The following is a 14,984-nucleotide window of genomic DNA, read 5'->3' as shown; positions in this document are numbered from 1 at the left end:
GAGAAGGTGAACATCAACGCTGTCCAGTCGGAGGGTTTCTATCCACTGTCACTTCACAGCCCTGCTGCTGTCAGCAGAGCGTCTCCTTCCTGGCTCTGTTTCTCAGGTCCTCAATGTCTCAGGTCCTCTGTGTCTAAGGTCCTCAATGTCTCAGGTCCTCTGTGTCTCAGGTCCTCTGTGTCTAAGGTCCTCGGTGTCTCAGGTCCTCAATGTCTCAGGTCCTCTGTGTCTCAGGTCCTCAATGTCTAAGGTCCTCTGTGTCTCAGGTCCTCAATGTCTCAGGTCCTCTGTGTCTCAGGTCCTCTGTTTCTCAGGTCCTCAATGTCTCAGGTCCTCTGTGTCTCAGGTCCTCAATGTCTCAGGTCCTCGGTGTCTCAGGTCCTCAATGTCTCAGGTCCTCGGTGTCTCAGGTCCTCTGTGTCTAAGGTCCTCTGTGTCTCAGTTCCTCAGTGTCTCAGGTCCTCGGTGTCTCAAGTCCTCAACAGCTGAGGAGCTGCTGGGTCTGAGTCTTTGTCTCCGTCTTCTTCCTCTCTCTTCCGCCGTACAATCACCTTGACTCAGTTAGAACAAAGTCCCAGCGGCTGATTTTTTCTCCTCTGTGTGTCTGAATGACCCTTCAGCTTTCAGCACCTCCTTCTTACACTTTGTTTTTTTTTTCCTCCTCCTGCAGGTTTCCTCAGTTTTACACTTAACTCCTCAGTGCCACCTACAGGGAAACACATGCACTTCACTGTTACCAAGACAGTTTTCTGCATTTGAAGGAGGGAACTGGGAACTGTTGATGTGCTGATGTAAGATAAAATCAAACAGTGAAAGTTTCCAGCAAAGAACAGAGATGCTGCTCAGGCCGTTCTGCTCCTGTGGAAGGGAAGGACACTGACATCCATCCATCTACAGCACAGGACAGGAACAGAAAAGCAGGTAAGAGGACTTTTGAAGGCTGGAGCAGGTATATTTCATGTGTGTGAGATTATCTGTTCTTCCTCACTGGGAAAAGGAGGACACCTTCTGGTTGATCGTTCTGCTCTTCCTCCTCCCTCTGGCTCCCTCTTGTCTTCCTCCTCGCTCACCTGCTCTCTTCTCCAGGTTAGCTTCATCAGCTGAGACCTTGTCACTATGGTCACTAACTAACTAACTAACCAACTAACTAACTAACAGCTAATAAAAGCCAGATGTGTGCGTGCGCGTGTGTGTGCGTGCGCGTGTGCCTGTCAGTGACTGAGTGCCGCTCAGTCCGGGGGGGGGGGGCTGTTGTAAACTGTGCCGGCCGCTGTGTCTGCGCTCTCTTCAGCTCCGGAGCTGCTGGAGGCTCCGATGAGGGTCGGGGTGTCGTTAGTCTGAGAGGCTCCGATGAGATGGAGGTCTGGCTGCTGCTGAGCGTCTGTCTGGCGGCTCGTGGGGACTCTGTGGACCCTCATTCTTCACACCTCGGGGATGGAATCGACTATAAGGATCCCTGTAAAGCTGGTACGGTGCATTTTACCTCCTCCGCGATATTACTGCTGTTTATTACCGGTTTCTGACCAATAACAGAGCCCCCTAGACCCCCCCAGACCCGAGCCACTGTGACACCTTAAAGTTAAATGTAGCTCAGACAGACAGACAGACGTGTGCTAGATATAGACAGGTACAGACAGACCATAGACAGGTGTGGACATGGGGACAATGTGAGGTGAGGATTCAAACGTGTGTGTGTGGTTTGTGTTGGTGACGCTGATGGCCGTTCTGATCTCAGACCTGTGATGTCAGGTCAGCCCTCAGGTGAACACACAGGTGAGCTGACTGTGAACCCGCCTCTCAGACACACTCAGGTCTTTACTCAGTGGAAGTATGAAGTCCTCTCATGGGTTTGACTTGTAATGATGCCACTGCATCATATGTGATTGCCTCATTTTGACCCTTTTTACATGGAAACCCTGATGTGTTATCAGCTAAATGTGTATGGAGCAGTAGAAGTGCAGCGTTGGACAACATGATTTCACTGTCAAATGAGCTGCTTTACTTTGATGGTACCAGTGCAGAGCAGATCGTCCTCTGACCGACTGATGACAAGATACTGATTTGGTGCCGGAGGCTGCAGGGCCGTGGACAGTCACGTTATGTTGGTCACACTCTGACCTTCTTCCTCTGTCGTGTATCTGTAGCTGATCTCTGGATGAACCAGTTTATTCTTGGTGGACTCAGACAGTAAAACTAGTTTATTCAGCTGCTCCTTAGTCTTTGATGAGAGAAGCATCAATAGCTGACTGTATAAATATTTAATAATTCTTTATTATGAATGCATTAAGGTGCATTTTACAGTTTTTCTGATGTTTAGTGTGAGGCAGAGACCATTTGAACAGCTGGCTAAGTTCATCTGCAGCAGTGCATTATATTTTCTGATTATTTCTAATGTGTTGGATGTAAACTAGTGATCTCCCCAGTGCTGCTGTAAACACAGCTATCACATGAATACATGTTCAGTAAAATCAAAGATGCCTGTCTGTGAGACTTGGATGGATGTGTGAAGGAGCTTCAAATGGATGTGCTCAGTAAAGTAGAAAAGAGACTTCAGTACTGGACTAAATGTTTGTAGCGACACTCAGGACTGGTTTTCCATTAAAGGGGTCATACGTAAGTTTAAAGACAGTCTAGTTTGTCTCAGAACTGACAGAGAGAGAAGTACACAGCATGTTGACCGTATTTCAGTCAGGCATTACTAACTAAATGTCAAGCTTAAATTTGTAGCATGAAGCTGGCGGAGAATCTCTGACGTGTAACAAGTTGTAAACATTTTTCTCAGTTATCTAGCTTGTCCAACAACATTACTTTGGTTCCTGGGGGGCCTCCAGCCAGTTGGGTCCCTCTTCACTCGTGACTCCTGAAACTTCTCAGCGCACCACTGTGCTGGTCCGGGGCTGTTGCCTGGAGACCCGAGGTCAGCGAGGCCGTGCCAGCACCGCCCTCGGCTGGACGCCGGTGAAATCCCTGTGGCTGCGGGGCATGGGGTACTCGCCATGGGGGTGACAGTCATTTACAGTCAGCCTCTGCATGAGTGAATTCACTTCAAAGGCCGACACAGGGCCCGCTCTGGCTTTTCTTTCGGACTTTCAAAGGTGGTTACATCACACGGCTAAATGAGGTATTTAATGGGAAGGACTCTGCTGAGCTGTTCTGCTTCAGCTGCTGATTTATGCAGCAGCTACGGGCCTAATAACGGAAACACAGTGTGAAGCCACAGGCGCCAAAATGTGGAGCAAATGTGTTTCAGGAGGACGTCTGAAGGCTGGACACAGTCCCTGAATTAGTGTCCCCACACTGACCAGCGCTCCTGCCCCCCACATGTCTGATTTCTCATGACTGATTGTCTTCTCTCAGACGGAGCCATCTTTTTCTGATCTAGAGCCGCGTTTCCACCGGCACGACTCGACTCGACTCTGCACGGTTTAGGTTGTGTTTCCACCGGCCCTAGTACCAGGTACCAGGTACTATTTTAGTACCTCCTCGGCCGGGGTTCCAAGCGAGCTGAGTCGAGCTGACAATGCGACGTCACCAGACTGCAGGCCACTGATTGGCCAGGGAGCGGCATCACTTGATGAGTCATGAGAGCGACTATCAAACCCGCCATTTTTAAAACCCCGGAAACAGAGACGGAGCGTTTTTATTATTTCTGTGAATGAGTTAAACGGATACACACAAACCAACGCTCCACGTCCTTAGTTGTGTTTGTTTGTGCCATATACAAATTACGCTACCGGAGTTTCGGCACGCCTTGCTCTGACGACCCCGCCCACGTTTGAGGTGGTACCTGGTGTAATGGAAACACAACCGTACCGTGCCGTGCCGTGCCGAGTTGAGTCGAGTAGGGGCAAGTCGTGCTGGTGGAAACGCGGCTTAGCTGTTGTAGTTAATTGGTCTCTGTGCTGCATGCTGGGAGACTGAGTTAATGAAGTAAAAGAAGGAATCCAAGGACAATAATACTTAACTAGAAAAATTGCAATTCCTGAAGAAATTGCAGTGTGAATGCTGTCCTGCTGCCCTGCTGCTGTCGCTGCCCTGCTGATGCCACGCTGCCCTGTTGCTGACAAGCTGCTCTGCTGCTGACATGCTGCTCTGCTGCTGCCACAGACGTCATGCTGCCCTGTTGCTGACAAGCTGCTCTGCTGCTGACATGCTGCTCTGCTGCTGCCACAGACGTCATGCTGCTCTGCTGCTGTCACGCTGCTCTGCTGCTGCCACAGACATCATGCTGCTCTGCTGCTGTCACGCTGCCCTGCTGCTGCCACAGATGTCACGCTGCCCTGCTGCTGCCACAGACGTCATGCTGCCCTGCTGCTGCCACAGACATCATGCTGCCCTGCTGCTGTCACGCTGCCCTGCTGCTGCCACAGATGTCACGCTGCCCTGCTGCTGCCACAGACGTCATGCTGCCCTGCTGCTGCCACAGACATCATGCTGCCCTGCTGCTGTCACGCTGCTCTGCTGCCATCTGGTGGCTCAAACGTCACTAATGAGCTGCTGCTCGTCAGCTGTCAGGTTGCCGTGGTGACGGTGCCTACCAAGTCACTCTGTTCTCAAAGGCAGATTTCAGCTGTGACACACCTCTGAAAATCCAGGTTTTACTCAAAACGGTACGTGTCCCAGCCATAACGTGCAGACCAGTGGAGAGAAGAAGGTCTGCTGAACACGTACATGTAATTTAAGGTCTCTATCTTGTGAAATGAGAGCTCTGGAGCAGGTAAGCAAAGTCTTTGTCTCTCCCTCCTTCATCCGCTTTTCCCTCTCAGTTAACATGGCAGTCAATGAGGCAGTCGGTCGGCACTCCCGTCGCTCCGAGGCTCGTATCGGGAGCTGCGTACGTTTCTGTGTGTTCTGAGTCACTTCACTGAGTCCACAAGGACTTTCCCTACGTTTCTGATGCATAAATTGTGACTGTGGGTGAAACGGTTTGACCGTCAGAGCGAGTTAAAGACAAAAGTTTCAGGCGCTCCTCTCCTTGCTAGCGATGACGTCACCCGCTCTAGCGCGGCCACATACACACTCATTTTAAAATGTGAGAAGGAGGGAGAGCGGGAGCAGCTGGAGACATTTCGACGTGATATGTCGGACAGTTGTTCAAGTGTTCGGGTGAGCGCTGTGTGTGTTTAGCTTATAATGCTAGCTGTTTGGGTAAATTGTTAGCATTCATTAGCAAAGTGAATGGACTTTTAGCCACAGTATAGTTAATTCAGCTTTCTTAAAAAAGGCTTCTTAGGACATCGTTTTCGATGAGGAAACCCTGAAGATTCCGCAAACAGCGCAGTGAGCTTCAAGTCCACGTCCAGAGTTCCTTCTACCACGGAGAAAGCGTGAGGGAGCGGGACTGCTCCAGTTCAGGAAACCTTCCATCTGCAGCTTCACCACAGTATTTACCACAGATAAAACTCAGAACTATTCTGTAAGGCACCACAACTTTATTTTGTTTGCTCTTCGGAGTGAAACGGCCATTACTTTTGGGTCTCTCCGCTCACAAGCACGTACCAGGCCAGCAACAGGTTTAAAAGACGATTTGCCAGCTGGTAGGCGTAGGGTTAGGTTATGAGTGATTATTCCTTTACCTGTGTGTTTTAAAAGTTTTATTATAGTAATCAAAATTCAGGTTGGGACTCAAAACTAAGGTAAGCATTTAAATAGGTTAAAAATAGGGAGTTCAAGAACTCAGGGCCTTCCCTAAAATTACTTAGGGATAAATGGGCTACAATATCAAAAAGCTTTAAATTAGGCGGAGACAGCTGAAGCACACAGTCTGCAGGTATAAAGTGTGTTCATCTCTTCCACTGAATCAAATAGACGAGACATCGTGTTAGTCAGTGACCTTCAGAGGTGCTGCTGCAGAGCCAAGATAAGATAAGATAACTGCTTCATATTTAGCAGACAGATATCTGATCTGGCAAGATGTCTTCTTTACGCCTCTCGTTGTGTGTGTGTGTGTGTGTGTGTGTGTGTGTGTGTGTGTGTGTGTGTGTGTGTGTGTGTGTGCGCGGGTGCGTGCAGCTGCCTTTCTGGGAGACATTGCCCTGGATGAGGATGACCTCCACATGTTGAGAGGTGCCCATAGCAGTGATGGCGCCCAGCACACAGTCCAGACCATCCACACACACACAGGTACCCCCACATTCACCGACTGACCCCTGAGAGCTGTCAGCTACAGGGACAAGGACCAATGCACATCTCCATCTCCTGTTCCAGGGAACAGCTCTGGCTCCAGCATCAGGAGGAAGAGAGCTGCAGGCCGACAGAGGAGAGCAGCCACCTCCAGACCTGAGCGAGTGTGGCCAGATGGCCTCATCCCGTATGTGATCAGTGGGAACTTCAGTGGTGAGCTCTGAATGGAGACGTAGTTCTGTCGTGTGTTCTCACAGGGCAGCTGTGAGGTGCACACTGAAGATGTCAAACTGTGATTCCTTTCAGGCAGCCAGAGAGCCATTTTCCGTCAGGCCATGCGTCACTGGGAGAAACACACATGTGTAACGTTCACTGAGAGGACGACTGAAGAAAGCTACATCGTTTTCACCTACAGGCCGTGTGGGTGAGTCGGCACTCGGCCTTCAGAGCAGACAAACACAACAGGCCAGTGAGGTCACTGACTTTGTTTCTGTTGTGCTACACATCCATTGACTTTCATCCATCTTCGTAGGATGTGAAGGTCAGTGTGCAGGCTCTTCTGCTGGCGTGTGATCCATCACAGTGAGCAGCAGGTCTGCATTCATGGTGGTCAGAGTTACTTCATGGTCATGATGTGATGCACAGCAGACTCTTCAGTTTAGCTGCTCCAATCAGTATTTTCTACATACAACGTTAACTGTGTATGCGATGAACCCAACAGAACTGACTACAAACTTAGTTGTAGTTATCAGCTAAAGAGCCTCACAGCCTCACAATGTGTTCACATGTTTCCGTCAGAAAAATAAAAGGAGAGTGAATGCTGGATTTCCATTGGCCAGGTGGTCAGGAACTCAGCTCCAAACCAAACCAAATGTTGGGACATGTCTGCTGAATGTGACATTAAGCAGATGTTTTCTAACATGTTCACACAGACTTGATGTTTCAGGAGTCAGCTGATTGACGCTCACACCGTACAGATAGAAATAGAACTGGGGACTGACATAATGTTACATCCAAGAAGCTAACCCTAAAACCTGATTTCTTCTTCTTCAGTCCAACATCTGTCCCACTGTGCTGCTCTGCTAGCTCTGAGCACCGCACATTTCTGCTTTTATTCTGTGCACATTATTTAGTTTCTATCTTAATATTACTAGGCCTGCATTTGTTCTCTGTAGTGTTAATCATTGATTGTTAATCCTTGAGCGTCTACAGACTTGCTCCAAACTATTTTCCATTGTGCTCGTACAGAGACAGTAAAGGTCGTTGTGATCTTAATCTCTCCCTCTAAAAAGGTGGCAGAAATAAAAAATTATAGATGATTTATGGTGAAAGAGTTGCAAATACTCCGGTATGGTCCTTAAACATTCGCAGGCAGTAAAGGTTCAGTTTTTCTAGTGCAGGTGCTCCAGGACATGGACTTGACCAGTGTCGCCCCCTGCAGGTGTTGCTCCTACGTGGGCAGGAGGGGTGGGGGCCCCCAGGCCATCTCCATAGGAAAGAACTGCGATAAGTTTGGCATCGTGGTCCATGAACTTGGTCATGTGATCGGCTTCTGGCATGAACACACACGTCCGGACCGTGACGAGCACGTGAGCATCATCAGAGACAACATCCAAGCAGGTACGGCTCACGACGGGTGTGCTGCCCTACGGAAGTGTGTAACTCAAGTGCTCCAGGTGTGTTTGTGGATTCAGGCCCTGATTGTGTGTGTGTGTGACCAGGACAGGAGTATAACTTCCTGAAGATGGAGCCGGGTGAGGTCGACTCTCTTGGGGAGGTATACGACTTTGGCAGCATCATGCATTATGCAAGGAATACGTTCTCCAGGTTGGCATGTGACACTTTTCAGTGCTTCACACTTTCTTTCCTACACTTGGTTCTGTGAGGGTAAAGCTTTCATCATTGTTGTTTCCTGATGAAGGTTTCCTGAGCGTGCACGCTGGTTCACCTTAGCAGGCCGTTAAATTGGGGCAATTATTGGTTAAATGCCACCGCCGCCTCTCTGCTGAGATCAGACAGATCGTGTTCAGGTTGACTTGAAAACATTCCACCGCACTGTATTTATTGCAGGTTTTATGGTCATTTGGAGAGACAACCATATGAAAACTCCCCCAAACTGTCACTAACGTCCTGCTGCATTTTGAGCTGAGCAGCGATGCTGACCTGCTGTTTGTGCCTTTATCAGCCCTGCTGAACAGGCTTCATTGAAGATAAGGGATTTGATCCCTTATTGTCACAGAAATGGTCCCACACTAGTCTTCTTTTCATTTGTGTCTCGTGCATGTTGTTGCCCCGTTGCTGTTCTCTGTGTGCTTTGGTTTTTCACCTCCATGGCCACTGTGCCGGGCTGGTTCATGGAGGCACGCCAAGCTAAATAAAGGCCTGGGGCTCCTGCTTTGTTGAACCATTTGCGCTGGAGTGGCCTTTTTCTCTGGCTCCACTGAGCCGCCTGGCACAGCCAAAAGGCCCCATTCAGAGCGCTCTGTTTGCACATGCCTGTCATTCATGGCCGCATCACCATGGGAACGATGCAAGACCGAGTCCAAACCCAGCAAGAGATTATCAGAATCAATAAAGTCCCAAGGTGTTGAACAGGAGTTCAGTCACATTTTCCAGCTCATCGGTGAAGTCAGACGTGTTTTCCTCATCAGCCTTCTGATTTGTGATCTGTCTCAAACAGAGGCATCTTCTTAGACACCATATTACCCCGTTATGACGTCAACGGAGTCAGGCCGCCTATTGGACAGAGGACCAGGCTCAGCAATGGGGACATCGTACAAGCACGTAAACTCTACAAGTGTGCAAGTGAGACTCTTATATAAAACATGATCACCTATGTGGAACTAAAGGTTTAAATCTCCTCCATGTGTCATTGTGAGACTTTCGTGTGTGTGTGTTTTACAGGGTGTGGGCAGAGCCTGCAGGACAGCGCGGGAAACTTCTCCTCTCCTGGTTTTCCACACGGATACTCGGCCTACGCTCACTGTGTCTGGAGGATTTCTGTCACTCCTGGAGAGAAGGTGGCAGACGAGTGGAGGCTTTTTGGAGTTCCTGACTGTCTGAGGGCCACGCAGCCTTCATCACATCATAGTTAACACAAACACACACACACGTGCAGTCATCAAAGTCAGAAACCCAAACAGCCTGCAGCCTGACTCCTTCACCTATTCAAATAATTTAATTTATTAAATGAAGTAATTCTGCAATTCTGAATGACAAAAGGACACGTGTATAAATACCATCACATTAAATTAAATAAAAATGTTTCTGTGGAATTGATTATCAAATTAAATTCATTAAAAAAACATCTCAATTGAGACAGTTTTTTGTGAATTGTCCAGTGATCACTTGTTGGGTACCTCTCTGTCATTTGAAATGTCACATCTCAAACCTAAAAGAGAAATACTGTGCTGTTGTGAATCTGTACGATGATCGATAATGTATTAGATGTTCAATCCTCCATCTGTAACCTCTGCCTCTTAGATCATTCTGAACTTTACCTCCATGGACCTCTTCAGGAGTCACCTGTGCTGGTACGACCACGTGGAGGTCCGAGACGGCTTCTGGAGGAAAGCTCCTCTGAAAGGTCCGTGTCCTCTGAGCGGCGTCAGCAGACCCGTCCTCAGCTCTCGTTAACTCGCTGGTATAAACCGTGATTCTTTGATGCACTTTGGCAGGCCGTTTTTGTGGAGACTCACCTCCAGTTCCGATCGTCTCCTCTGACAGCCAGCTGTGGATTGAGTTCAGGAGCAGCAGCAGCTGGCCGGGCAAAGGCTTCTCCGCAGTCTATGAAGGTACAGCAATGACCGTGTGAGGGCTTTAACATGTCTGACGTTTCTTTTCTCCGTTTAATGTGAATCTCCCCCCAATGCAGCTATGTGTGGGGGGGAGGTGAGGCGGGACAGTGGCCAAGTCCAGTCCCCCAATTACCCAGACGACTACCAGTCCAACAAACTGTGTGTGTGGAAAATCACAGTGGCCGAGGGCTTCGATGTGGGCCTGTCCTTTCAGTCCTTTGAGGTTAGATCCCGTTTACTGTTGTTGGTTTCATGTCGGATGCTGTCCGGGAAAACAAACACTCTTTCCACTGCCACGTGACCCTCACACACACTCTCCTGCCGTCATGTTTTTTTGCATACTTCCTGGCGTCGCTGTGTGTGCAGATTGAGAGACACGATGCCTGCGTCTATGACTACGTGGAGGTGAGGGACGGCGGCTCAGAGACCAGCCCGCTTCTCGGCCGCTTCTGTGGCTACGACAAACCAGATGACATCAAAAGCAGCTCCAACCAGCTCTGGCTACGCTTCGTCTCTGACGGATCCGTCAACAAGGCCGGCTTTGCAGCCAGCTTCTTTAAAGGTGACAAATTCCTCTCAGGTACAAACAGCCAGCAGTCAGACCAACTTCTGGTTTGGGATCAATATCTTCCATTTGTCGGTTTGTAGAGATAGACGAGTGCTCGAGACCAGACGGCGGCCAGTGCCAGCAGCGCTGTATCAACACGCTGGGCGGCTACAGGTGTGCCTGCGACCCGGGGTACGAGCTGGCCGCCGACAGGCGGAAGTGTGAGGGTGAGTTATAGAGCAGACACAACACATGCGTAATGCACACAACACATAATACACAACACGCATAATACTGTATGATATAATACTGACATTTTAATACTAGAAGGCGTCTTCCTCTCACTGCAGCATTGATCCAAAACACCCTTGTGGTCGTGGTTGTGTACTTTAATTGGCCTACACTTGCTTTCTTTCTACATTCACATGATCCATTCATCCTGCTGGTTTCTCTTTGACCACAGGAGGGCAGTGTTCACTTTCTGCAGCTCGTGCGTGAGCCTGACAGCCCACCCCATCACTGATTTAATTAATACGAGAGGAAATTACATTTCCCTTCAGCGCGGTTTACGGCTTTCTGTCATTTACTCCAGTCCTTAATCTAACCTGGATTGTATGTGGTCAGCACTTAATTTGCTGACATTACTTTGTAATTAATAGCCTGTAGATTTTTTAGAGTTTGTCATTTTGAAATCGTTAACAGACACGTTAGGCAGTGAAGTCTGTTGTGTTCCGCCAGTGTTTTCCTCCCACACTCGTCACTAAAATCAGTGCTGTGTGTGTCCCACCAGCAGCTGCTTGCGGTGGGTTCATCACCAAGCTGAACGGCTCCCTCACCACCCCCGGCTGGCCCAAAGAATACCCCCCTAACAAGAACTGCGTGTGGCAGCTGGTGGCGCCCATTCAGTACCGCATCACTCTGGTGTTTGACGTGTTTGAGACTGAAGGAAACGACGTGAGTTGGTGAAATTTCTGTCCTGTTTCCAGCATAAATATAACCTGATAAAATCAGCGCAGTCCCACAGGGAGAGGGCTCTGTCCTGTGTAGTGAGTAAAGCTTTCCAGTGTTCTCCATCAGGTGTGTAAATATGATTACGTGGAGGTGCGCAGTGGGCTGAGCTCAGACTCAAAGCTTCATGGGAAGTTCTGTGGAGTGGAGAAACCCGAGTCCATCACGTCCCAACACAACAACATGAGGGTCGAGTTCAAGTCTGACAACACCGTCTCCAAGAGGGGTTTCAAAGCTCACTTCTTCTCTGGTAAATCACGAGGAGAGACGTACTTAGGATGCACTGAGGGTGGAAACGTTGAGGGGGATAAATTATGTCCACATCTGGAACAGTTAGAAGTTAAAATCATCATCCACAGCAGGAGCAGGTTGGCAGCAGCACTCAGCCACGGACTCTGCCAGATTTAGTCAGCAGCATGTGGATGAAGTCAAATTAATGTCTGGATTTCACATTTAGTCACATTCACAGGTGTCCTTATTGTGACAGATCTCGTGTTTGTATATGCAGAGAGCTGAATGCCACAGCGGCTTCCTTCTGGATTGTAACACATATGTCAACCGCTCACCTAAAAATCGACATAGGAACATTTAATTTACTTCTTATTTTTATTTATATGTTTTTATTTTATTTTATTCATAGAAAAATATTCACACAAAACAAATGTGCGGAAATGCTAAATGTGGATGTGTTTCACATCGTCCTGTGGACAGGGAGCACTGAGCTCTCAGATATCTTCACTTGGTGCACACGCACGAGATGAGTGGCTGACAGATGATGATGATGATGCAGGGTTGTGGGTCAGACAGCAGCAGATCTGGGCTGAAAATATTAGCTCAGTGTTTTCTGCTGCCTCTTGAGACCGTCGACAGACTCAGACTCAGAGAGACTCCCGCATCAAGTGAAGGACTTTCAGACAAACTACTTCCTGTTGTCCGTAGATGTAGACGAGTGCTCGAGAGAAAACGGCGGCTGTCAGCATGAATGTATGAACACGTTTGGGAGCTACAGCTGTCGCTGCCGAAGCGGCTTCATGCTGCACGACAATCTGCACGACTGCAAGGAAGGTAAAGCCTCAGTAACCCCCTAACGACTAACCCTATAGGCTCAGTCCACCCAAATCACTAACAGGAAGGTGGGGGATGGAGGGGCCGGATGGCGGGAGATCCCTGCTCGCTCCCATATTGCCACACATGATTACTCCAGACCAGCACCAGTCCTATTTGTTCACCAAGTCTTCATTTTTACATGGGCTGTCTTGTGAGCAGGAATGACTTCAGATACCCCCCCCGTGTGTGGGGGTGTGGGAGGATTCAGAGGATTACCCACAGGACTGTGGTGTTGAGGGGGAGGAAGTGATATGTGTCCACAGAGAGGCAGCTGTCCCTGTTTGGCTGTGACGTGTTATGGTGGTGTGTGTTTCAGCGGGCTGTGACCATGTGGTGAACAGCGTGTCAGGTACGATCAGCAGCCCCAACTGGCCTGATCGATATCCCAGTAAGAAGGCCTGCACCTGGTCTCTGTCCACCACCCCGGGCCATCGCATCAAGCTCGTATGTCAACGGACGTCTTGTCTCATGTCTAAGCATTATGTTGTGGCCCAAACTAAATCTCTTTACAACTCTAACAACTCTCAGGTTTTCAACGAAATCGACATGGAGGCTCATCTGGAGTGTGCTTACGATCACCTGGAGATCTACGACGGGCCGGACGCTCGCGTCCCAACGCTCGGACGCTTCTGTGGTACCAAAAAGCCTTCTCCTGTTGTCTCCAGTGGAAACAAAATGGTCCTGAGATTTTTCTCAGACAACTCAGTGCAGAAGAGAGGCTTCGAGGCTTCGTACACAGCAGGTGGGCAAAACATTGGTAAAATGACTCTGACCCAGAAAAAGCCTGGAAAAGCAATAAATGGTACTTGAGAAAGAATAGAACACCAAATATGTGACATTTCAGCTATGGGTTTGTTTCGTGCTGCGTTTAGAAAGCTGCATTCTTTCCACACTTTTACGAGCTCCTCTTTCTGACCCTCTCATTTGTGGTTGTAAATTCCCAGAATGTGGAGGAAGCCTTAAAGCCGAGGTCAAGACCAAAGATCTCTACTCTCATGCCCAGTTTGGAGATAACAACTACCCCAGTGGCTGCGACTGTCTGTGGGTGGTCTCTGCCGAGAAGGGCTACGGAGTGGAGATCATCTTCCAAGTGTTTGAAATCGAGGAGGAGGCGGACTGCGGGTACGACTACGTGGAGCTGTATGACGGCGCTGACATCAAGTCCCCGAGGCTGGGACGATACTGTGGATCTGGGGTGAGGCTGAAGTCGGCAGGAGTGAGTAGTGTATACTGTGCACACCAGATTCTCCTCTGAAAACCCTCTCTTTGTGTTCCTTTGTCTCAGGCCCCAGAGGAGGTCTACTCCGCGGGGGACGCCATCGTCTTAAAGTTTCACTCAGACGACAGCATCAATAAAAAAGGCTTTCATGTGCGCTACACAAGCACAAAGTTCCAGGACACTTTACACGCAAACAAGTGACTCTGTAGACCGACCCCAAACCTAAATGGAGACGTGAGCCCCAACATTTGGTGGGACACACCCGTCTCCAGACGAGGAGCCATGACTGACACCACAAACACCAGGCCGCAGACTTCACGTTCACATGTGTTAGTCAGAGTGAAGCCACGCACAGACCTCACTCCTCCTCCTCCTCCTCCTCCTCCTCCTCACTAGATAGTTGCACAGGATGGAGGGCACGCCGGGTCTGCAGTGATTGTCTGGACTGAATTCAGTCTCATGCCTGTAACGAGCTGATGGTCCTAGCGCTGTCTTCACTTATAAAATGTATATAATGTGATACTGTTTGCCGTTTTTTTAATCGTGTTATTTTGTCACTTTCTGCTGTCTGTGGTGGAAGGTTTGATCACTTCTGGTGAATGTGATGCACTTTGTTGTATTATATCACTGGATAAATGCACATACTGATGCTGAGTGTGAACGTCGGAGGAAGTCCAATGTGTTGAAGGCTCCTTCAGTTTGGTCTTTGAGTCTCCAGGCGGCTCAACCCTTTTGACATCCCTTTGGATACTTTTCATATTTTTCCACATTTTTCTGCTTTTCACCTGAGGGTGGGTGTTTCTGAGCGTTTCTCTCACAGCTGCTAACATCACTTCTTCCATCCCTACCATATTTTACATCTCAGACTGCATCAGTAAACATGCTCTGCGCTGACCTCAGAGACTTAAGGCTACCATCGGCGATGTAGAGGTGTATTCTGGAGGGAGATGGTGCACTGTCAACATCACCAGTGGGCGTGGGCACAGTTGCACCAGCATACACCTGGCCCCGCCCGTTGGGCTGCTGAGTGTGGTCAGAGGAGAAACCGCGCACCACAGTGCACAGCAAAATGTTTCAGCCTGGTGTTAGATAAGGGTAGGCTATAGTTCACCTCAGGATGCCGACAACACTCACACAGTCTCTGGTTAAGGTGCAGAGATCTCACCTGAGGGGGCCAGGTGTG

The 14,984-nt window shown here is 49.1% G+C and overlaps 1 protein-coding gene across 1 annotated transcript; it reads left to right on the top strand.

Moving 5' to 3' along the window:
* Positions 1–145: 145 nt before the first annotated feature.
* Positions 146–14,311, top strand: LOC139219179 (bone morphogenetic protein 1-like). Its single transcript, XM_070850983.1, has 22 exons — positions 146–154; positions 267–346; positions 1,292–1,467; positions 6,013–6,123; positions 6,208–6,336; positions 6,430–6,547; positions 7,565–7,743; positions 7,845–7,950; positions 8,804–8,928; positions 9,028–9,143; positions 9,607–9,709; positions 9,801–9,917; positions 9,998–10,143; positions 10,287–10,482; positions 10,569–10,694; positions 11,258–11,421; positions 11,545–11,725; positions 12,415–12,540; positions 12,899–13,026; positions 13,111–13,324; positions 13,527–13,777; positions 13,868–14,311. The coding sequence occupies exons 1-22, from the start codon at positions 146–148 to the stop codon at positions 14,000–14,002; spliced, it is 3,036 nt and encodes a 1,011-aa protein (XP_070707084.1). The 3' UTR covers positions 14,003–14,311.
* Positions 14,312–14,984: the final 673 nt, after the last annotated feature.

The sequence above is a fragment of the Pempheris klunzingeri genome, chromosome 19 (genome assembly GCF_042242105.1).
Source record: "Pempheris klunzingeri isolate RE-2024b chromosome 19, fPemKlu1.hap1, whole genome shotgun sequence".
NCBI classification, from domain to species: Eukaryota; Metazoa; Chordata; class Actinopteri; order Acropomatiformes; family Pempheridae; genus Pempheris; species Pempheris klunzingeri.
Note: the sequence above shows the minus strand (reverse complement) of the source record. Positions and strands in the feature narration are given on the sequence as shown.